Below are 24,447 nucleotides of genomic sequence, written 5' to 3' on the forward strand. Positions count from 1 at the left end.
GAAGGAGGAGATGGCATCTATTCAGAGCTTACACACGTGCATGAAGGAGGAGATGGCACCTATTCAGAGCTTACACACGTGCATGAAGGAGGAGATGGCATCTATTCAGAGCTTACACACGTGCATGAAGGAGGAGATGGCATCTATTCAGAGCTTACACACGTGCATGAAGGAGGAGATGGCATCTATTCAGGGCTTACACACGTGCATGAAGGAGGAGATGGCATCTATTCAGAGCTTACACACGTGCATGAAGGAGGAGATGGCATCTATTCAGAGCTTACACATGTGCATGAAGGAGGAGATGGCATCTATTCAGAGCTTACACACGTGCATGAAGGAGGAGATGGCATCTATTCAGAGCTTACACACGTGCATGAAGGAGGAGATGGCACCTATTCAGAGCTTACACACGTGCATGAAGGAGGAGATGGCATCTATTCAGAGCTTACACACGTGCATGAAGGAGGAGATGGCATCTATTCAGAGCTTACACACGTGCATGAAGGAGGAGATGGCATCTATTCAGAGCTTACACATGTGCATGAAGGAGGAGATGGCATCTATTCAGAGCTTACACACGTGCATGAAGGAGGAGATGGCATCTATTCAGAGCTTACACATGTGCATGAAGGAGGAGATGGCATCTATTCAGGGCTTACACATGTGCATGAAGGAGGAGATGGCATCTATTCAGAGCTTACACACGTGCATGAAGGAGGAGATGGCATCTATTCAGAGCTTACACATGTGCATGAAGGAGGAGATGGCATCTATTCAGGGCTTACACATGTGCATGAAGGAGGAGATGGCATCTATTCAGAGCTTACACATGTGCATGAAGGAGGAGATGGCACCTATTCAGGGCTTACACATGTGCATGAAGGAGGAGATGGCACCTATTCAGGGCTTACACATGTGCATGAAGGAGGAGATGGCATCTATTCAGGGCTTACACATGTGCATGAAGGAGGAGATGGCATCTATTCAGAGCTTACACATGTGCATGAAGGAGGAGATGGCATCTATTCAGAGCTTACACATGTGCATGAAGGAGGAGATGGCATCTATTCAGAGCTTACACACGTGCATGAAGGAGGAGATGGCATCTATTCAGAGCTTACACATGTGCATGAAGGAGGAGATGGCACCTATTCAGGGCTTACACATGTGCATGAAGGAGGAGATGGCATCTATTCAGGGCTTACACATGTGCATGAAGGAGGAGATGGCATCTATTCAGAGCTTACACACGTGCATGAAGGAGGAGATGGCATCTATTCAGGGCTTACACATGTGCATGAAGGAGGAGATGGCATCTATTCAGAGCTTACACACGTGCATGAAGGAGGAGATGGCATCTATTCAGGGCTCACACATGTGCATGAAGGAGGAGATGGCATCTATTCAGAGCTCACACACGTGCATGAAGGAGGAGATGGCATCTATTCAGAGCTTACACACGTGCATGAAGGAGGAGATGGCATCTATTCAGAGCTTACACACGTGCATGAAGGAGGAGATGGCATCTATTCAGAGCTTACACATGTGCATGAAGGAGGAGATGGCATCTATTCAGAGCTTACACATGTGCATGAAGGAGGAGATGGCATCTATTCAGAGCTTACACATGTGCATGAAGGAGGAGATGGCATCTATTCAGAGCTTACACATGTGCATGAAGGAGGAGATGGCATCTATTCAGAGCTTACACATGTGCATGAAGGAGGAGATGGCATCTATTCAGAGCTTACACATGTGCATGAAGGAGGAGATGGCATCTATTCAGAGCTTACACACGTGCATGAAGGAGGAGATGGCATCTATTCAGAGCTTACACATGTGCATGAAGGAGGAGATGGCATCTATTCAGGGCTCACACATGTGCATGAAGGAGGAGATGGCATCTATTCAGAGCTTACACATGTGCATGAAGGAGGAGATGGCATCTATTCAGAGCTTACACATGTGCATGAAGGAGGAGATGGCATCTATTCAGAGCTTACACATGTGCATGAAGGAGGAGATGGCATCTATTCAGAGCTTACACATGTGCATGAAGGAGAAGATGGCATCTATTCAGGGCTTACACATGTGCATGAAGGAGGAGATGGCATCTATTCAGAGCTTACACATGTGCATGAAGGAGGAGATGGCATCTATTCAGGGCTTACACATGTGCATGAAGGAGGAGATGGCATCTATTCAGGGCTTACACATGTGCATGAAGGAGGAGATGGCATCTATTCAGAGCTTACACATGTGCATGAAGGAGGAGATGGCATCTATTCAGAGCTTACACATGTGCATGAAGGAGGAGATGGCATCTATTCAGAGCTTACACATGTGCATGAAGGAGAAGATGGCATCTATTCAGGGCTTACACATGTGCATGAAGGAGGAGATGGCATCTATTCAGAGCTTACACATGTGCATGAAGGAGGAGATGGCATCTATTCAGGGCTTACACACGTGCATGAAGGAGGAGATGGCATCTATTCAGAGCTTACACATGTGCATGAAGGAGGAGATGGCATCTATTCAGAGCTTACACATGTGCATGAAGGAGGAGATGGCATCTATTCAGGGCTTACACACGTGCATGAAGGAGGAGATGGCATCTATTCAGAGCTTACACATGTGCATGAAGGAGGAGATGGCATCTATTCAGAGCTTACACATGTGCATGAAGGAGGAGATGGCATCTATTCAGAGCTTACACATGTGCATGAAGGAGGAGATGGCATCTATTCAGAGCTTACACACGTGCATGAAGGAGGAGATGGCATCTATTCAGAGCTTACACATGTGCATGAAGGAGGAGATGGCATCTATTCAGGGCTTACACACGTGCATGAAGGAGGAGATGGCATCTATTCAGAGCTTACACACGTGCATGAAGGAGGAGATGGCATCTATTCAGAGCTTACACATGTGCATGAAGGAGGAGATGGCATCTATTCAGAGCTTACACATGTGCATGAAGGAGGAGATGGCATCTATTCAGGGCTTACACACGTGCATGAAGGAGGAGATGGCATCTATTCAGAGCTTACACACGTGCATGAAGGAGGAGATGGCACCTATTCAGAGCTTACACACGTGCATGAAGGAGGAGATGGCATCTATTCAGAGCTTACACACGTGCATGAAGGAGGAGATGGCATCTATTCAGGGCTTACACACGTGCATGAAGGAGGAGATGGCATCTATTCAGAGCTTACACACGTGCATGAAGGAGGAGATGGCATCTATTCAGGGCTTACACACGTGCATGAAGGAGGAGATGGCATCTATTCAGAGCTTACACACGTGCATGAAGGAGGAGATGGCATCTATTCAGGGCTTACACATGTGCATGAAGGAGGAGATGGCATCTATTCAGAGCTTACACACGTGCATGAAGGAGGAGATGGCATCTATTCAGGGCTTACACACGTGCATGAAGGAGGAGATGGCATCTATTCAGAGCTTACACACGTGCATGAAGGAGGAGATGGCATCTATTCAGAGCTTACACACGTGCATGAAGGAGGAGATGGCATCTATTCAGGGCTTACACACGTGCATGAAGGAGGAGATGGCATCTATTCAGAGCTTACACACGTGCATGAAGGAGGAGATGGCATCTATTCAGGGCTTACACATGTGCATGAAGGAGGAGATGGCATCTATTCAGAGCTTACACATGTGCATGAAGGAGGAGATGGCATCTATTCAGGGCTTACACACGTGCATGAAGGAGGAGATGGCATCTATTCAGAGCTTACACACGTGCATGAAGGAGGAGATGGCATCTATTCAGGGCTTACACACGTGCATGAAGGAGGAGATGGCATCTATTCAGAGCTTACACACGTGCATGAAGGAGGAGATGGCATCTATTCAGGGCTTACACATGTGCATGAAGGAGGAGATGGCATCTATTCAGGGCTTACACATGTGCATGAAGGAGGAGATGGCATCTATTCAGAGCTTACACACGTGCATGAAGGAGGAGATGGCATCTATTCAGAGCTTACACATGTGCATGAAGGAGAAGATGGCATCTATTCAGGGCTTACACATGTGCATGAAGGAGGAGATGGCATCTATTCAGGGCTTACACACGTGCATGAAGGAGGAGATGGCATCTATTCAGGGCTTACACACGTGCATGAAGGAGGAGATGGCATCTATTCAGGGCTTACACACGTGCATGAAGGAGGAGATGGCATCTATTCAGGGCTTACACATGTGCATGAAGGAGGAGATGGCACCTATTCAGGGCTTACACATGTGCATGAAGGAGGAGATGGCATCTATTCAGAGCTTACACACGTGCATGAAGGAGGAGATGGCACCTATTCAGGGCTTACACATGTGCATGAAGGAGGAGATGGCATCTATTCAGAGCTTACACACGTGCATGAAGGAGGAGATGGCATCTATTCAGGGCTTACACACGTGCATGAAGGAGGAGATGGCATCTATTCAGGGCTTACACATGTGCATGAAGGAGGAGATGGCATCTATTCAGGGCTTACACATGTGCATGAAGGAGGAGATGGCATCTATTCAGAGCTTACACACGTGCATGAAGGAGGAGATGGCATCTATTCAGAGCTTACACATGTGCATGAAGGAGAAGATGGCATCTATTCAGAGCTTACACATGTGCATGAAGGAGGAGATGGCATCTATTCAGGGCTTACACACGTGCATGAAGGAGGAGATGGCACCTATTCAGGGCTTACACATGTGCATGAAGGAGGAGATGGCATCTATTCAGAGCTTACACACGTGCATGAAGGAGGAGATGGCACCTATTCAGGGCTTACACATGTGCATGAAGGAGGAGATGGCATCTATTCAGAGCTTACACACGTGCATGAAGGAGGAGATGGCATCTATTCAGGGCTTACACACGTGCATGAAGGAGGAGATGGCATCTATTCAGGGCTTACACATGTGCATGAAGGAGGAGATGGCATCTATTCAGGGCTTACACATGTGCATGAAGGAGGAGATGGCATCTATTCAGAGCTTACACACGTGCATGAAGGAGGAGATGGCATCTATTCAGAGCTTACACATGTGCATGAAGGAGAAGATGGCATCTATTCAGAGCTTACACATGTGCATGAAGGAGGAGATGGCATCTATTCAGGGCTTACACACGTGCATGAAGGAGGAGATGGCATCTATTCAGGGCTTACACATGTGCATGAAGGAGGAGATGGCATCTATTCAGGGCTTACACACGTGCATGAAGGAGGAGATGGCATCTATTCAGAGCTTACACACGTGCATGAAGGAGGAGATGGCATCTATTCAGGGCTTACACATGTGCATGAAGGAGGAGATGGCATCTATTCAGAGCTTACACATGTGCATGAAGGAGGAGATGGCATCTATTCAGGGCTTACACATGTGCATGAAGGAGGAGATGGCATCTATTCAGAGCTTACACACGTGCATGAAGGAGGAGATGGCATCTATTCAGGGCTTACACATGTGCATGAAGGAGGAGATGGCATCTATTCAGAGCTTACACACGTGCATGAAGGAGGAGATGGCATCTATTCAGGGCTTACACATGTGCATGAAGGAGGAGATGGCATCTATTCAGAGCTTACACATGTGCATGAAGGAGGAGATGGCATCTATTCAGGGCTTACACATGTGCATGAAGGAGGAGATGGCATCTATTCAGAGCTTACACACGTGCATGAAGGAGGAGATGGCATCTATTCAGGGCTTACACATGTGCATGAAGGAGGAGATGGCATCTATTCAGAGCTTACACATGTGCATGAAGGAGAAGATGGCACCTATTCAGGGCTTACACATGTGCATGAAGGAGGAGATGGCATCTATTCAGAGCTCACACACGTGCATGAAGGAGGAGATGGCATCTATTCAGGGCTTACACATGTGCATGAAGGAGGAGATGGCATCTATTCAGGGCTTACACACGTGCATGAAGGAGGAGATGGCATCTATTCAGGGCTTACACATGTGCATGAAGGAGGAGATGGCATCTATTCAGGGCTTACACATGTGCATGAAGGAGGAGATGGCATCTATTCAGGGCTTACACACGTGCATGAAGGAGGAGATGGCATCTATTCAGGGCTTACACATGTGCATGAAGGAGGAGATGGCATCTATTCAGGGCTTACACACGTGCATGAAGGAGGAGATGGCATCTATTCAGAGCTTACACACGTGCATGAAGGAGGAGATGGCATCTATTCAGAGCTTACACATGTGCATGAAGGAGAAGATGGCACCTATTCAGGGCTTACACATGTGCATGAAGGAGGAGATGGCATCTATTCAGGGCTTACACACGTGCATGAAGGAGGAGATGGCATCTATTCAGGGCTTACACATGTGCATGAAGGAGGAGATGGCATCTATTCAGGGCTTACACATGTGCATGAAGGAGGAGATGGCATCTATTCAGGGCTTACACATGTGCATGAAGGAGGAGATGGCATCTATTCAGGGCTTACACACGTGCATGAAGGAGGAGATGGCATCTATTCAGAGCTTACACACGTGCATGAAGGAGGAGATGGCATCTATTCAGAGCTTACACACGTGCATGAAGGAGGAGATGGCATCTATTCAGAGCTTACACACGTGCATGAAGGAGGAGATGGCATCTATTCAGGGCTTACACACGTGCATGAAGGAGGAGATGGCATCTATTCAGGGCTTACACATGTGCATGAAGGAGGAGATGGCATCTATTCAGGGCTTACACATGTGCATGAAGGAGGAGATGGCATCTATTCAGAGCTTACACACGTGCATGAAGGAGGAGATGGCATCTATTCAGAGCTTACACATGTGCATGAAGGAGGAGATGGCATCTATTCAGGGCTTACACATGTGCATGAAGGAGGAGATGGCATCTATTCAGGGCTTACACATGTGCATGAAGGAGGAGATGGCATCTATTCAGGGCTTACACACGTGCATGAAGGAGGAGATGGCATCTATTCAGAGCTTACACACGTGCATGAAGGAGGAGATGGCATCTATTCAGGGCTTACACATGTGCATGAAGGAGGAGATGGCATCTATTCAGAGCTTACACACGTGCATGAAGGAGGAGATGGCATCTATTCAGGGCTTACACATGTGCATGAAGGAGGAGATGGCATCTATTCAGGGCTTACACATGTGCATGAAGGAGGAGATGGCATCTATTCAGGGCTTACACACGTGCATGAAGGAGGAGATGGCATCTATTCAGAGCTTACACATGTGCATGAAGGAGGAGATGGCATCTATTCAGGGCTTACACACGTGCATGAAGGAGGAGATGGCATCTATTCAGAGCTTACACACGTGCATGAAGGAGGAGATGGCATCTATTCAGGGCTTACACACGTGCATGAAGGAGGAGATGGCATCTATTCAGAGCTTACACATGTGCATGAAGGAGGAGATGGCATCTATTCAGAGCTTACACACGTGCATGAAGGAGGAGATGGCATCTATTCAGAGCTTACACACGTGCATGAAGGAGGAGATGGCGCCTATTCAGAGCTTACACACGTGCATGAAGGAGGAGATGGCATCTATTCAGAGCTTACACACGTGCATGAAGGAGGAGATGGCATCTATTCAGAGCTTACACATGTGCATGAAGGAGGAGATGGCGCCTATTCAGAGCTTACACATGTGCATGAAGGAGGAGATGGCATCTATTCAGGGCTTACACACGTGCATGAAGGAGGAGATGGCATCTATTCAGGGCTTACACATGTGCATGAAGGAGGAGATGGCATCTATTCAGAGCTTACACACGTGCATGAAGGAGGAGATGGCATCTATTCAGGGCTTACACACGTGCATGAAGGAGGAGATGGCATCTATTCAGAGCTTACACACGTGCATGAAGGAGGAGATGGCACCTATTCAGAGCTTACACACGTGCATGAAGGAGGAGATGGCATCTATTCAGGGCTTACACACGTGCATGAAGGAGGAGATGGCATCTATTCAGGGCTTACACATGTGCATGAAGGAGGAGATGGCATCTATTCAGAGCTTACACATGTGCATGAAGGAGGAGATGGCATCTATTCAGAGCTTACACACGTGCATGAAGGAGGAGATGGCACCTATTCAGAGCTTACACACGTGCATGAAGGAGGAGATGGCATCTATTCAGGGCTTACACACGTGCATGAAGGAGGAGATGGCATCTATTCAGGGCTTACACATGTGCATGAAGGAGGAGATGGCATCTATTCAGAGCTTACACATGTGCATGAAGGAGGAGATGGCATCTATTCAGAGCTTACACACGTGCATGAAGGAGGAGATGGCATCTATTCAGAGCTTACACATGTGCATGAAGGAGGAGGTGGCATCTATTCAGAGCTTACACACGTGCATGAAGGAGGAGATGGCATCTATTCAGGGCTTACACACGTGCATGAAGGAGGAGATGGCACCTATTCAGAGCTTACACATGTGCATGAAGGAGGAGATGGCATCTATTCAGGGCTTACACACGTGCATGAAGGAGGAGATGGCATCTATTCAGAGCTTACACATGTGCATGAAGGAGGAGATGGCATCTATTCAGAGCTTACACACGTGCATGAAGGAGGAGATGGCATCTATTCAGGGCTTACACACGTGCATGAAGGAGGAGATGGCATCTATTCAGAGCTTACACATGTGCATGAAGGAGAAGATGGCGCCTATTCAGAGCTTACACACGTGCATGAAGGAGGAGATGGCACCTATTCAGGGCTTACACATGTGCATGAAGGAGGAGATGGCATCTATTCAGGGCTTACACACGTGCATGAAGGAGGAGATGGCATCTATTCAGGGCTCACACATGTGCATGAAGGAGGAGATGGCATCTATTCAGAGCTTACACACGTGCATGAAGGAGGAGATGGCATCTATTCAGAGCTTACACACGTGCATGAAGGAGGAGATGGCATCTATTCAGGGCTTACACACGTGCATGAAGGAGGAGATGGCATCTATTCAGAGCTTACACACGTGCATGAAGGAGGAGATGGCATCTATTCAGGGCTTACACACGTGCATGAAGGAGGAGATGGCATCTATTCAGAGCTTACACATGTGCATGAAGGAGGAGATGGCATCTATTCAGAGCTTACACATGTGCATGAAGGAGGAGATGGCATCTATTCAGAGCTTACACACGTGCATGAAGGAGGAGATGGCATCTATTCAGAGCTTACACATGTGCATGAAGGAGGAGATGGCATCTATTCAGAGCTTACACATGTGCATGAAGGAGGAGATGGCATCTATTCAGAGCTTACACATGTGCATGAAGGAGGAGATGGCATCTATTCAGAGCTTACACATGTGCATGAAGGAGGAGATGGCATCTATTCAGAGCTTACACATGTGCATGAAGGAGGAGATGGCATCTATTCAGGGCTTACACACGTGCATGAAGGAGGAGATGGCATCTATTCAGAGCTTACACACGTGCATGAAGGAGGAGATGGCATCTATTCAGGGCTTACACACGTGCATGAAGGAGGAGATGGCATCTATTCAGAGCTTACACATGTGCATGAAGGAGGAGATGGCATCTATTCAGAGCTTACACATGTGCATGAAGGAGGAGATGGCATCTATTCAGAGCTTACACATGTGCATGAAGGAGGAGATGGCATCTATTCAGAGCTTACACACGTGCATGAAGGAGGAGATGGCATCTATTCAGGGCTTACACATGTGCATGAAGGAGGAGATGGCATCTATTCAGGGCTCACACATGTGCATGAAGGAGGAGATGGCATCTATTCAGAGCTTACACACGTGCATGAAGGAGGAGATGGCATCTATTCAGAGCTTACACATGTGCATGAAGGAGGAGATGGCATCTATTCAGGGCTCACACACGTGCATGAAGGAGGAGATGGCGTCTATTCAGGGCTTACACACGTGCATGAAGGAGGAGATGGCATCTATTCAGAGCTTACACATGTGCATGAAGGAGGAGATGGCATCTATTCAGAGCTTACACATGTGCATGAAGGAGGAGATGGCATCTATTCAGGGCTTACACACGTGCATGAAGGAGGAGATGGCATCTATTCAGAGCTTACACATGTGCATGAAGGAGGAGATGGCATCTATTCAGAGCTTACACATGTGCATGAAGGAGGAGATGGCATCTATTCAGAGCTTACACACGTGCATGAAGGAGGAGATGGCATCTATTCAGGGCTTACACACGTGCATGAAGGAGGAGATGGCATCTATTCAGAGCTTACACATGTGCATGAAGGAGGAGATGGCATCTATTCAGGGCTTACACACGTGCATGAAGGAGGAGATGGCATCTATTCAGGGCTTACACATGTGCATGAAGGAGGAGATGGCATCTATTCAGGGCTTACACATGTGCATGAAGGAGGAGATGGCATCTATTCAGAGCTTACACACGTGCATGAAGGAGGAGATGGCATCTATTCAGAGCTTACACATGTGCATGAAGGAGGAGATGGCATCTATTCAGAGCTTACACATGTGCATGAAGGAGGAGATGGCATCTATTCAGGGCTTACACACGTGCATGAAGGAGGAGATGGCATCTATTCAGAGCTTACACACGTGCATGAAGGAGGAGATGGCATCTATTCAGGGCTTACACATGTGCATGAAGGAGGAGATGGCATCTATTCAGAGCTTACACATGTGCATGAAGGAGGAGATGGCATCTATTCAGGGCTTACACACGTGCATGAAGGAGGAGATGGCATCTATTCAGAGCTTACACACGTGCATGAAGGAGGAGATGGCATCTATTCAGGGCTTACACACGTGCATGAAGGAGGAGATGGCATCTATTCAGAGCTTACACATGTGCATGAAGGAGGAGATGGCATCTATTCAGGGCTTACACACGTGCATGAAGGAGGAGATGGCATCTATTCAGAGCTTACACACGTGCATGAAGGAGGAGATGGCATCTATTCAGAGCTTACACACGTGCATGAAGGAGGAGATGGCATCTATTCAGAGCTTACACACGTGCATGAAGGAGGAGATGGCATCTATTCAGAGCTTACACACGTGCATGAAGGAGGAGATGGCATCTATTCAGAGCTTACACACGTGCATGAAGGAGGAGATGGCATCTATTCAGAGCTTACACACGTGCATGAAGGAGGAGATGGCATCTATTCAGGGCTTACACATGTGCATGAAGGAGGAGATGGCACCTATTCAGGGCTTACACACGTGCATGAAGGAGGAGATGGCATCTATTCAGAGCTTACACACGTGCATGAAGGAGGAGATGGCATCTATTCAGAGCTTACACACGTGCATGAAGGAGGAGATGGCATCTATTCAGGGCTTACACATGTGCATGAAGGAGGAGATGGCATCTATTCAGGGCTTACACACGTGCATGAAGGAGGAGATGGCATCTATTCAGAGCTTACACATGTGCATGAAGGAGGAGATGGCATCTATTCAGAGCTTACACACGTGCATGAAGGAGGAGATGGCATCTATTCAGAGCTTACACATGTGCATGAAGGAGGAGATGGCATCTATTCAGGGCTTACACATGTGCATGAAGGAGGAGATGGCATCTATTCAGGGCTTACACATGTGCATGAAGGAGGAGATGGCATCTATTCAGAGCTTACACATGTGCATGAAGGAGGAGATGGCATCTATTCAGAGCTTACACATGTGCATGAAGGAGGAGATGGCATCTATTCAGAGCTTACACACGTGCATGAAGGAGGAGATGGCATCTATTCAGAGCTTACACATGTGCATGAAGGAGGAGATGGCATCTATTCAGGGCTTACACATGTGCATGAAGGAGGAGATGGCATCTATTCAGGGCTTACACATGTGCATGAAGGAGGAGATGGCATCTATTCAGAGCTTACACATGTGCATGAAGGAGGAGATGGCATCTATTCAGGGCTTACACACGTGCATGAAGGAGGAGATGGCATCTATTCAGAGCTTACACACGTGCATGAAGGAGGAGATGGCATCTATTCAGGGCTTACACACGTGCATGAAGGAGGAGATGGCATCTATTCAGGGCTTACACACGTGCATGAAGGAGGAGATGGCATCTATTCAGAGCTTACACATGTGCATGAAGGAGGAGATGGCATCTATTCAGAGCTTACACATGTGCATGAAGGAGGAGATGGCATCTATTCAGAGCTTACACATGTGCATGAAGGAGGAGATGGCATCTATTCAGGGCTTACACACGTGCATGAAGGAGGAGATGGCATCTATTCAGGGCTTACACATGTGCATGAAGGAGGAGATGGCATCTATTCAGAGCTTACACACGTGCATGAAGGAGGAGATGGCATCTATTCAGGGCTTACACACGTGCATGAAGGAGGAGATGGCATCTATTCAGGGCTTACACACGTGCATGAAGGAGGAGATGGCATCTATTCAGGGCTTACACACGTGCATGAAGGAGGAGATGGCATCTATTCAGGGCTTACACACGTGCATGAAGGAGGAGATGGCATCTATTCAGGGCTTACACACGTGCATGAAGGAGGAGATGGCATCTATTCAGAGCTTACACACGTGCATGAAGGAGGAGATGGCATCTATTCAGAGCTTACACATGTGCATGAAGGAGGAGATGGCATCTATTCAGAGCTTACACATGTGCATGAAGGAGGAGATGGCATCTATTCAGAGCTTACACACGTGCATGAAGGAGGAGATGGCATCTATTCAGAGCTTACACATGTGCATGAAGGAGGAGGTGGCATCTATTCAGAGCTTACACACGTGCATGAAGGAGGAGATGGCATCTATTCAGAGCTTACACACGTGCATGAAGGAGGAGATGGCATCTATTCAGGGCTTACACACGTGCATGAAGGAGGAGATGGCATCTATTCAGGGCTTACACATGTGCATGAAGGAGGAGATGGCACCTATTCAGGGCTTACACATGTGCATGAAGGAGGAGATGGCACCTATTCAGAGCTTACACATGTGCATGAAGGAGGAGATGGCATCTATTCAGAGCTTACACACGTGCATGAAGGAGGAGATGGCATCTATTCAGAGCTTACACACGTGCATGAAGGAGGAGATGGCACCTATTCAGAGCTTACACATGTGCATGAAGGAGGAGATGGCATCTATTCAGAGCTTACACACGTGCATGAAGGAGGAGATGGCATCTATTCAGAGCTTACACACGTGCATGAAGGAGGAGATGGCACCTATTCAGAGCTTACACATGTGCATGAAGGAGGAGATGGCATCTATTCAGGGCTTACACATGTGCATGAAGGAGGAGATGGCATCTATTCAGAGCTTACACATGTGCATGAAGGAGGAGATGGCATCTATTCAGAGCTTACACACGTGCATGAAGGAGGAGATGGCATCTATTCAGAGCTTACACATGTGCATGAAGGAGGAGATGGCATCTATTCAGAGCTTACACACGTGCATGAAGGAGGAGATGGCATCTATTCAGGGCTTACACATGTGCATGAAGGAGGAGATGGCATCTATTCAGAGCTTACACATGTGCATGAAGGAGGAGATGGCACCTATTCAGGGCTTACACATGTGCATGAAGGAGGAGATGGCATCTATTCAGAGCTTACACACGTGCATGAAGGAGGAGATGGCATCTATTCAGAGCTTACACACGTGCATGAAGGAGGAGATGGCATCTATTCAGAGCTTACACACGTGCATGAAGGAGGAGATGGCATCTATTCAGGGCTTACACATGTGCATGAAGGAGGAGATGGCATCTATTCAGAGCTTACACACGTGCATGAAGGAGGAGATGGCATCTATTCAGAGCTTACACACGTGCATGAAGGAGGAGATGGCATCTATTCAGGGCTTACACATGTGCATGAAGGAGGAGATGGCATCTATTCAGAGCTCACACACGTGCATGAAGGAGGAGATGGCATCTATTCAGGGCTTACACATGTGCATGAAGGAGGAGATGGCATCTATTCAGAGCTTACACATGTGCATGAAGGAGGAGATGGCATCTATTCAGGGCTTACACATGTGCATGAAGGAGGAGATGGCATCTATTCAGAGCTCACACACGTGCATGAAGGAGGAGATGGCATCTATTCAGAGCTTACACATGTGCATGAAGGAGGAGATGGCACCTATTCAGAGCTTACACATGTGCATGAAGGAGGAGATGGCATCTATTCAGAGCTTACACACGTGCATGAAGGAGGAGATGGCATCTATTCAGGGCTTACACATGTGCATGAAGGAGGAGATGGCACCTATTCAGAGCTTACACATGTGCATGAAGGAGGAGATGGCATCTATTCAGAGCTTACACACGTGCATGAAGGAGGAGATGGCATCTATTCAGGGCTTACACATGTGCATGAAGGAGGAGATGGCATCTATTCAGGGCTTACACACGTGCATGAAGGAGGAGATGGCATCTATTCAGAGCTTACACATGTGCATGAAGGAGGAGATGGCACCTATTCAGGGCTTACACATGTGCATGAAGGAGGAGATGGCATCTATTCAGAGCTTACACATGTGCATGAAGGAGGAGATGGCATCTATTCAGGGCTTACACACGTGCATGAAGGAGGAGATGGCACCTATTCAGAGCTTACACATGTGCATGAAGGAGGAGATGGCATCTATTCAGGGCTTACACATGTGCATGAAGGAGGAGATGGCATCTATTCAGAGCTTACACATGTGCATGAAGGAGGAGATGGCACCTATTCAGAGCTTACACATGTGCATGAAGGAGGAGATGGCATCTATTCAGAGCTTACACACGTGCATGAAGGAGGAGATGGCATCTATTCAGGGCTTACACACGTGCATGAAGGAGGAGATGGCATCTATTCAGAGCTTACACATGTGCATGAAGGAGGAGATGGCATCTATTCAGAGCTTACACATGTGCATGAAGGAGGAGATGGCATCTATTCAGGGCTTACACATGTGCATGAAATAGTTCAAGTCACTAATTGAAATCGGGAAAGTCTTAAAACAACCTGTAAAAAAAACCAAACAAACCTTAGTTTTACAAAATATACATGCAGTAGAATAGGTTCATCTGACTTACTTTGTCTTGTTCCCTAAAGAAGTAATTACCTTACCTTTCATTTTTGCTGAAAATGTCATTAATTGACTAAACATGCAAAGCAGTATGCATCCATCGAGAGTAACTTAGTGGCAAGAAGTCCTAACAGACCAGAAGGAAAGACGAAGTATAAGACAGGACACAACAGCATTTCCTTTAGGACATTGAGGAGTCGTCAACACTTACCCAACTCTGAAAACGTCCGCTAACTTTAGGAACGCTGAATTGATGAGAATCGGGAATGGGTACTTCTGGAAAAGCCTGGGAAATCGTACAACTGCTTCACACTGCTCCCCAAGTTTGCCAGACCTCAGGCCTATTGAAAAAGCATAGGAGGAGCTAATTACAAACTTGTAGCCCTAGGCAGAGTCGTTCAATACTGACATATCACACAGTAGGACAGCAGTTAGTCAACAATTAAAAGTAGCACCTCCATGACTCCTGTTCAAAACTACAAATGGCTGGCTAGCAAGATGGCACATGCCGACAGCCTAACCACAGGAGGCCAACTCAGGAAGATTGCAATTTAAACAAAACAAAACAGTTAACAACGAGAATAAACAAAAATGGCATATATAATAGTTATTTGGAAGCTGGATATGGTTGCATATTCCTGTAATCGCATCACATGGGAAGTAGAGGCAAAACCAACAGTTCAAGGTCAACCTCAGCTACAGAGCAAGTTTGAGGCCAGTCCGGGCCACATCTCACAACATAGCTTGATGTGCTATGGATGTGTGTGTTTTAGTTGATGTCCCATGCGTCTTCATCTCCCCATTAGTTGTCCATCTGGTGCTTCCTCTACAACCACTGCCTTTTAAGAGAATTATCTAGGCACGCTAGATTATGTAAAAGCAATGAAATGTCTTAATTTTTCTACTGTGTGTGCAATGTGATTATGGGTTTTTAGGCACACAGAGATGTGGAGACTAGAAGATGACTTTGTGGGCTCTACTTGACGGAGACCAGCTCCGCGAACGTCTTGAGTACAGGCGGACTACTGCTCTGATGGCAAGTAGCCTTGAACAGGCGGACTACTGCTCTGGTGGCAAGTAGCCTTAAGAAACGGGCGGACTATTGCTCCGGTGGCAAATAGCAATGGTTTATTTCTTAAGTACAGCTTTTATACTATTTTAGAATAGCATATTCTGGCTTGGCGCGTACATTAGTTATTCATTAATATTACCAATAACAAACTTGGTTCTCACACCTATTAGACTAAACACACTCTGGGAATCAGTCAAGGGAGAAAATTTCACGAACAAGAAAGAAGATAACTATAAGCCTTCCCTCACCTTGAACCAACAACTGTTTCACTTTATCAAGAAGTTCACAAGGAGCTACTGCCAAGACTTCTGGGAGCAGAGCCAGAGCCACCCAACCCTTCCAGGAGGGGCAGCCCCTGAGCTCTTCCCCAAAATCCTTAGTTAACCCTTTCAGGTCGATACTAAGTAACAGTTCTCCTCATCTACTTTTGTTCATCTTTATATTGTGATCAAGGTCAGGTTGCCAGCTTTGCATATCACAGGCTTTTCACACTGAGCCGTGTCACTGATGCTCAAATAAGATGAGTGAAACATTACATCTGTAAAATACTACCTTCTTTTCAGATTGTAAACATATTTTCATCCAAGGATAGAGGAAATACAGAACAATTTGAATAACAAATTCTATTTGCAAATGAAAACGGGGGGGGGGGAATGCAGAGAACCAGCCTTAATTGATCTGTGTATCTTGCACATCTCATACATTTATAATTTCAGGGCTGTATAATGCTTGTGAGAAATAATGTTTTTAGAACAAAAGAGCCAGACACTGATGATGCTGGAAAAGATGTGACAGGACTCATCTTCCAGCGTACCGAGATGCTGACACATCAGTTCCAGCATACTGCATGGTCCAGCAACAAGTGCTTTGGTTGCTGTTCCTCATCAGAGCCTGCTCCCAGGACAGCTTCAAAGAAAGCTGCTGATCTCAACCTGTCCAGCAGTTCAGACTGTTCCAAACAAAACTTCTATTAAGTCTGGAATTTCTAAACATTTAGAGACTGAACCACAAATGTTACTGCTAGTGTATCCTATGCACCCAAAATCAGGTAGAAGCAACCTTAAAAGAATGACATCCAATTCCCACTAAGGTGGGGCAGCTAGATTTTGGTGTTTTCTTGGGTAATAGATACTTGTTGATTTAAAGGGGTTGGTTACAAGTTATTAATGATCTTATTCAGAGAGAAAATGCGCGTGTGCACACACCCACCCCCGTACTGTGGTATGAGATATGGTACCCATATAACTCATTTATAATACAAGGTTTACCACCACCACCACCACCACTACTACTATTTGGTTTTTTGAGACAGGGTTTCTTTGTGTAGACCTGGCTGTCCTAGACTCGCTTTGTAGACCAGGCTGGCTTTGAACTCAACAGTGATTCACCTGCCTCTGCCTCCCAAGTGCTAGGATTACAGATGTGCACCACCACGCCCAGCTTACTTCCATGATTTTTAAAGCTGCTATTACAAACTGTTTAGAAGAACTAAGTAATACAAGTTAATTGTTAGTTGATCAACCCATGGTCATGTCGGAAACAAATCTAATTTGGCATAGGAATATACACCCTAGATTTAACAGCTATAGATATGATTCTATAGATAGATTATGTAAAAACAGCATTTAAAGGTGTTTTTATTAATGTAAGCATTCTTTGACAATGAGACATGTCGGCTCCTGGCAGCATCCCCAACCTACCCCAAAGAAGATGATGAACATCAAAGATCCTCCACATGGAGATGGTTTCAAATGTGGCATGTCAGCCACCTGGGCAAAGAAATACCCTAGTTTCTACCACAGACAGAATTCTGCCTAAAATGGACAAGCTTGGATGCAGGCTGAGTCAACTACCAAAACTAGGTAAGCAAGTCCTTAACAGTTTCTGCTTCACAAATATGTCTGTCAGATACACGGAGCCAGAGGCTGAAGATGACTCCCTACCATTACAGTTCTGGGGTGGCTGTGCGGCAGGCAGTGACTGTCTCTATCCTTTTTATTTTTGGAAGTGGCTAGCCTGAACTTCCTGTTTACTCAGGTAATTAATTGGATTCCTTCTCAAGTCTCTGATGAGGCTGAAGACCAGATAGTTATAGTTTCACAATTAAGCTTAGCTGCTTAGGAGCTAGGAAGATGTTTTAAGGTCTAGATAGATGTTTTTTAGGTTGATAGATATCATGTATGATAGAGATTGATTTAGGTTCAGAATTTTAAACTCACCAACATAGGAAAGATATGTTTTCTTCAAGGTTCCCAAATACAAATAAGCAAAGCACTATGAATGTAACTTTTTTTAAAATATATGTAGCATTTTATTTTATTTTTTTTTAAGATTTGCTTATTTATTATGTATACAAATCTCGTTATAGATGGTTGTGAGCCAACATGTGGTTGCTGGGAATTGAACTCATGATCTTTGGAAGAGCAGTCAGTGCTCATAACCTCTGAGCCATCTCTCTAGCCCATGAATGTAACTTTTATATATGGCTTTCCTAATTGTTTCAGGGTTCTTTTTGCTGTATGTAATTTATTGTATCTATGTAACAATAATATAGATGTATATGTAAAGGAGATCTTTTTTAGACTAAAAGGAAGAGGAATGTCTTGTGGGAATGTAGCGCTGTCAATAAAGGGCTGACTGGCCAATCAGCTAGGCAGAAAGACAGGAAGTAGAAGGTGGGACTTCCTGGTAGGGAGACAAGAACTCTGGAAAGGGAAGAGAGAAAGGCTTTCCTGCCAGGAGATGTGGAGAAAGACAAATGTGTTTTGGGCACCAGGAGGATAGCTGGCTATGTGGCTGAGGCAAGGTGGTGGCTGAGCACGTAGCTCGAGGAACAGACTGATGGAGCAGAAGCTGCCGCAGGAGCCGTCAGATTGGCAAATGATTGGTTTTTTATGTGGGTTTTAAAGGTACTAAAATTAGAGTAACTCAGAATTTGCCCAGCATAGTGCTTACAGCTTAAAAATAAATCAGTCTCTGTGTATCAGTCATTGAGGAACTAGCTGGTTAAAGGAAACTACTGCCTTAATAATTTACTGTATTGATTAATATGGAAAGAATAATTAATTCTACAACAGATTCCAATCAATAATCCACTAAAATCTAACAACCGTGGTGGTTTGAATGAGTGACACCCCTCCCCCCCATAAGCTAGTATGTTTGAATGTTTGGTCCCCAGTTAATGGAGGTGTGGCCTTGGTGGAGGAGGAGTGCCACTGTGGGGGTGTCCTGCCTATATGTATAAACATGTACTTGCAATGCACGCAGAGGCCACAAGGAGACCTTGGATCACCTGACAGTAAAGGCTGTGAGCTGCCATATGGGGGCTGAGAACTGAACCAGGGTCCTCTGAAAGAGCAGCCAGTGTTCTTAACTGCTAAGCCATCACTCTAGCCCCATACACTGTTTTCAAAACAACATACATCTCAGCTACTCGTGTTGGGATGTCTTACCTGGTTGACTGTGTAGATAATCTCGTAGACATTTTTTCCCTCACCTGGCTTCCCCTCTCTTAAACAGTTTTAAGACTAAACTTCTTGGGTTTTATTTGATTGTTGAGACACAGTCTTGCTTTTCAACACTGTCTGTCCCGTCACTCACTATGCAGACCTGGCTGCCCTGGAATTCACTATGTACGATTTCAAACTGGGAGTGGCTACCTTGTTCTGCCCCCAGGTCCTGTGGTTACAGGGTGAGTCATTGCTCCTGGCACTTAAGACTGCTAAACTTCTAAGAATACCTAACACTAGACTGTCAGATTGATTAGAAGAGAGCAACTGCTGTTGCTAAGAAACGAGAGACGCTGCAGTGAGCTCCGTCATTCAGGACCAGTGCAGCTGGCCCTGCTGCTACCACAGGAACTGTGAGCACTCCGAGCTTTCTCTTCACCATCTCCAGCTACTAAATCTAAGCATGTGTCTGACTGGGGGGCCTAGTAAGTGAGATGCTATTCTTGAAAGATGAGCTAGAGTTTTTTGCTTCCACGTTTATGAGGAGGGGCTCATAAGGGCCCCACCACACAGGGCTAGAATACAGCTCAACCAGAGAGCAGCAACACAGCAGGAATAAGACCTTTTGTTCAAGTCTCAGCACCAAGGGAGCCCGGTGTGGCGGCTCACACCTGTAATCCCAACACAAACAAACGAAAAAGTCTCAGCACCAAAGAAATAAACCAAGCATACCCACAGAATGGAAAGCCACCAACAAGCCACAGCCTAGCAGACAGGACAACAACAGATTCACTTCATATTTGGAAGGCAGAGTAGAAATGGCAGGCAACTCATGGCATCACTAATACATATCCTTTGCCAAAATTTCAGAAACCAGTGCAAAGGAACATGCTGACATACAATAACATAGACTGCACATGAGAAAACACAGTTTAGAACAAATAAGAATTCCTGAGACGATCAACAATTTCCTCTGTAAATTAGAAGAATGAGCGGCAATCACATGAAAACGAGGTTGAGGTTTCAGTGTGGATTTCTGGTTGGTGTGCCTACTTTCACCTGGACTACTTCCAATCAGCCGAGGGGAGAAGCCCTGGCCTGCTGACAACAGTGTACAGTAGGGAAGGCTGTAAGCTCATTAGCCTAATATGTGAGAGGCCGCCTGCAGTAATGTCTCCTGGGCCCAGAAATACCCATGTGTATCACACTGTTCTGCTCTGGTTTATACAGTGTATCTCTTTGTGCTAGAGGTTCATCTGTAAATCGCTCACCAGCCATCTATTTATTTCTTACACATAGGTATTTTTATATCAACTCTTCTTACAAAAAAGGATGTATTAACTTTTCCCCTCCCAACTGCAACCTTTTAAGGATTTCTATTTTTAACTATGTGTATGTAGAGGTGGGGAAGGTGTTACAGGCAGTCGTGGTTTGGGATGTGAGTGCTGAGAACTGAACTCTGGTCCCACCCAAGAGCCCTGCAGCCTCTTAGAGGCCACACCACCCCGACAGCCCCAGCAACTTTTGAAATGCGTAAATCTCATCCCATCACTGTGTGTCTATGTGCACATGTGCATGTGTGCGAATGCAGGGATAGGATTACCACAGGAGTCAGTTCTCTTCTTCCACTGTGGATGCCAAGGGTCAGTCAGGCACTCAGGCTTGCATAGCAAGCCACTTTACCTGGTAAGCCATCTCACCGGCTCACAACTGCACACTTTTAGAGATTAAATCTAGATTTTCTTCTTCTGTGCCCCATACTCTGATCGCTGTTCTACATGGCACAAGATCAGCTACAGTAGAGTGATAAAAATAACTGTGAGAAGAAAATTATTATACACTATTTAAAAAATAAAGTTCCTATTATAACTTTATATTTCAGAGGCAAAAAGATGTGTAACGTGGTAAGAGTAAAAACCAAAATAACAGCTAAATATCAATTTTTGATTAATGAGTATGTATACCCAATTCAGATGTAACATTTTAAAATTACATTTATTTCTTTATTTGCCTGTGGATATGTATGTGCGTATGCGCAAGCAAGCAAACACACACTATGTACAGTGCTTGTGTGGTGTTTAGAGCACAACTGGAGGGAACTGGTCTCTCCTGAGACTGAGCTCAGGTTGTCAGGCTTGGCAGGAAGTGTAAAGGCAACCCCGGCGTGGTGGCATGCGCCTTTAATCCCAGCACTTGGGAGGCAGAGGCAGGCAGATCACTGTGAGTTCAAGGCCAGCCTGGTCTACAGAAGCAAGTCCAGGAGAGCCAAGGCTATATAGAGAAACCCTGTCTCGAAAAACCTTCTAGTATCTGTTCCACGGGACGGGTCCTTAGGTGTCTCTGGCCTGCGTGCTGGTCCAGCCTGTTCGTTGATCCATGTGCCGTAACATTTTTTATATCAAAAGAAAGTAAAGACTTTTTAAAAAAAGAATCTAACAATGAGGAGGATGTGGCTCAATTAGTATAGCGCTTGGCACTGAATGAACAGGTGCGGTGCACACCTGTCATACGACCTGAGAAGCTGGAGAATGAGGATAAAAAGTTGAAAGTCACCGCACGCCTTTAATCCCAGCACTTGGGAGGCAGAGGCAGGTGGATCAATGTGAGTTCTAGGCCAGCCTGGTCTACAGAGTGAGTTCTAGGACAGCCAGGCTACACAGAGAAACTGTCTTGAAAAACCAAAAAACCAATAACAACAACAACAACAAAAAGGCTTAAAGTCATCATTGGCTTTAAGGAGTACCAGACCAACCTGGACTTGATGAGACCTTGCTGTAAAAAGTGTCAAACTCCTACCTGTCGCAACCCCAACCAAACAGACATGTTCAGGAAACCTTGAGGGCAGATCCTTGGTTTCTATCCAGTCTCCACAGGTTATACACCGACTACAGTTGACAAGAAGCGTACAACGGCTGTAAAAATCTCTAAAGTATACGGAACAGGAACAAAGGTTCCACAATAATATGGATACCCGTCTGTCCTGTCTGGCAACAAAGACGATCTTCTTCAGCATTTTATAAATGCATCTTCTGCACACCACTGCCACTTAATATTTGCAATACTACTGCCAGCTCGGACATACTGTGCGCACTCTGCGGACATATCGAAACTGGATGGTAACGTCTCTTTCCACAATCACATCAGCAGAATTGGACCTAAACTCCTAAGCCCCAAATCTCCTCTCTTAGCTACCTGTACAAGGAAGCTAACTCGTGGAACTTGTCTGCAGAGAATGAGCGCACCCAGCCATGCTCTTCAGATGGTCTCGGCCATATGTAACCTGTTTTAGAACTCGAAGCTGACAGCCCACAAGACAAATCGTTATGAAACATGAAATCATTTGGCTGTCTGGATGGAAGATTTCATCTTCACTGAACGTTTTAAAACATAAAGTCAAAATTCAGTATTTTTAGGAGTTATCTCTTTTACTGTTTGTGGAGTAGGGAGACTGCGCCCCCCAGTGGTCAAAGCGTCCGGGCTAGCGCGGGCCTCTAGCACAGCTGGGTAAGGCCAACCCAGCAGCAGCCCTGCCAGTGCCCGCGGCGGCGCTTCCCGCCCCGCACCTCGGCGCATGCGCCTGCCTAGGCTCCCGCTGTCGCCACAAGGTGGCGCCACTTCCCCTTAGGCGCTTCGCCCGCTCCCCTCCTTCCAGTACCTTTGTCCAGTTCCATAAGAGCAGAGTTGGCGTCCAGCTCCTGTTCGCCATAGCCGGCATCGGCCAGGAAAGACTTGCTTGAGTTTGACGCCATGGCCCGGATAGTTACTCGACTCGCCTAGTCACAGAGATTGCAAACTCTTGCCCAGCACCGCCATCTTCCCCCGCCGCGGTCTCGCGGATTTTTTTTTTTCCTCCGCGCGCCGCCAGGCAGTGTGCGCATGCGCCCCGGTCGCCCCGCGGTTCGCCGGCGCCTCGGCGGGGCCCCGCGCAGGCGCTCAGGGAGCTCCCGAACCCTGGGTTCCCGCGGCCGGGCGGGAAGGGGGCGGGGCCTAGGAGGGGGAAGGGCCTCCGAGGCGGCGCGACGCCGCGGCGGGAGCCAATCGGAGGGCGTGACGTCAGTTTGGCGCGGAGTTTGGCGGCCGGGGCTTACGGTGGCGGGAGTCGGAGGCAAAGCCGCGCCGCGTCGTGGAGGGCGCGAACGGCGGCTCCTGCGGAACTTCGGGGCGGTCTTCTCGCCGTTTCCCTCAGCTTGAGCCTCCCCCCTCGGGCCCAGATGCTCTTCAACTCGGTGGTCCGCCAGCCCCAGCTCGGCGCCCTGCGGAGCGGTGAGTAACGGTCCTAACGGCGCTCGCCGCGGCGGGAACCTCCTCCCCCCAGGCGCTCCACCTTGGATGGCTGCCGACCCTGGGCCTCCAGATTTCCCGCGTAATTGGGAATCCGGGTGAACGAGGGCCGCCGAAGAGGGTCGCCCCCGGGCTCCCTCCAGTCGCTGCTCGCCGTAGTCGAGCGTGCGAAGTCGGAACGGAGGCCGAAGCTGGGACGTTGGAGTCGAGCGGCGCCCCGGGACCCCTGGCTGCTTACGTCAGTTTCGCGCGTTAACTAGCGAAGGCATGCCTGTGTGGTTGGGGGCGGGGGACGCGCCGTCCTTGCAGAGCCCTAGCGATCCCTGCAGGTTTGTTGGTGAGGACCTCCTCGGTCAGGGGGAGAAGGCATCTGCTTTCAGGGCGCCAAAGCCCCCTCCCCCGTCTCTGCGGAGTCTGAAAAGTTCTAAGTAGCAGGCTAAAAGATGCCCATAGCCGCTCCCACGAGGTGACCACGAGTAGTACATCGAAGGGTATTGTTCCACATGTTTTTTTGATGGCCCGAGGTATATTCAGAAATGG

The 24,447-nt window shown here is 47.1% G+C and overlaps 2 protein-coding genes and 1 long non-coding RNA gene across 6 annotated transcripts in view; 1 reads left to right on the forward strand and 2 right to left on the reverse strand.

Moving 5' to 3' along the window:
- INTS7 (integrator complex subunit 7) overlaps positions 1 to 23,465 on the reverse strand; it is a 71,394-nt gene extending 47,929 nt beyond the window's left edge. The window contains exons 1-2 of the mRNA XM_084788524.1: positions 23,282 to 23,465; positions 15,317 to 15,446 (exon numbers count right to left, since the gene is read on the reverse strand). Coding sequence (XP_084644650.1) covers positions 15,317 to 15,446; positions 23,282 to 23,375 — 224 coding nt within the window. The 5' untranslated portion in view covers positions 23,376 to 23,465. The remainder of the gene's footprint in view (positions 1 to 15,316; positions 15,447 to 23,281) is intronic.
- The window catches only part of LOC311601368, a 128,679-nt gene that overhangs the window by 50,740 nt on the left and 53,492 nt on the right, over positions 1 to 24,447 (reverse strand). The window lies entirely within an intron of this gene.
- DTL (denticleless E3 ubiquitin protein ligase homolog) overlaps positions 23,736 to 24,447 on the forward strand; it is a 37,522-nt gene continuing 36,810 nt past the window's right edge. Inside the window, exon 1 of one of the 4 annotated variants that reach the window (XM_084788536.1) lies at positions 23,736 to 23,889. In XM_084788536.1, coding sequence (XP_084644662.1) covers positions 23,838 to 23,889 — 52 coding nt within the window. In that variant the 5' untranslated portion in view covers positions 23,736 to 23,837. Of the gene's footprint in view, positions 23,890 to 23,970; positions 24,146 to 24,447 lie in introns of those variants that run through there. The other 3 variants (XM_084788535.1, XM_084788538.1, XM_084788537.1) reach the window with 3 other exon arrangements.

The sequence above is a fragment of the Acomys minous genome, assembly GCF_964271855.1.
Source record: "Acomys minous genome assembly, chromosome: 1".
In the NCBI taxonomy this organism is placed as follows: domain Eukaryota; kingdom Metazoa; phylum Chordata; class Mammalia; order Rodentia; family Muridae; genus Acomys; species Acomys minous.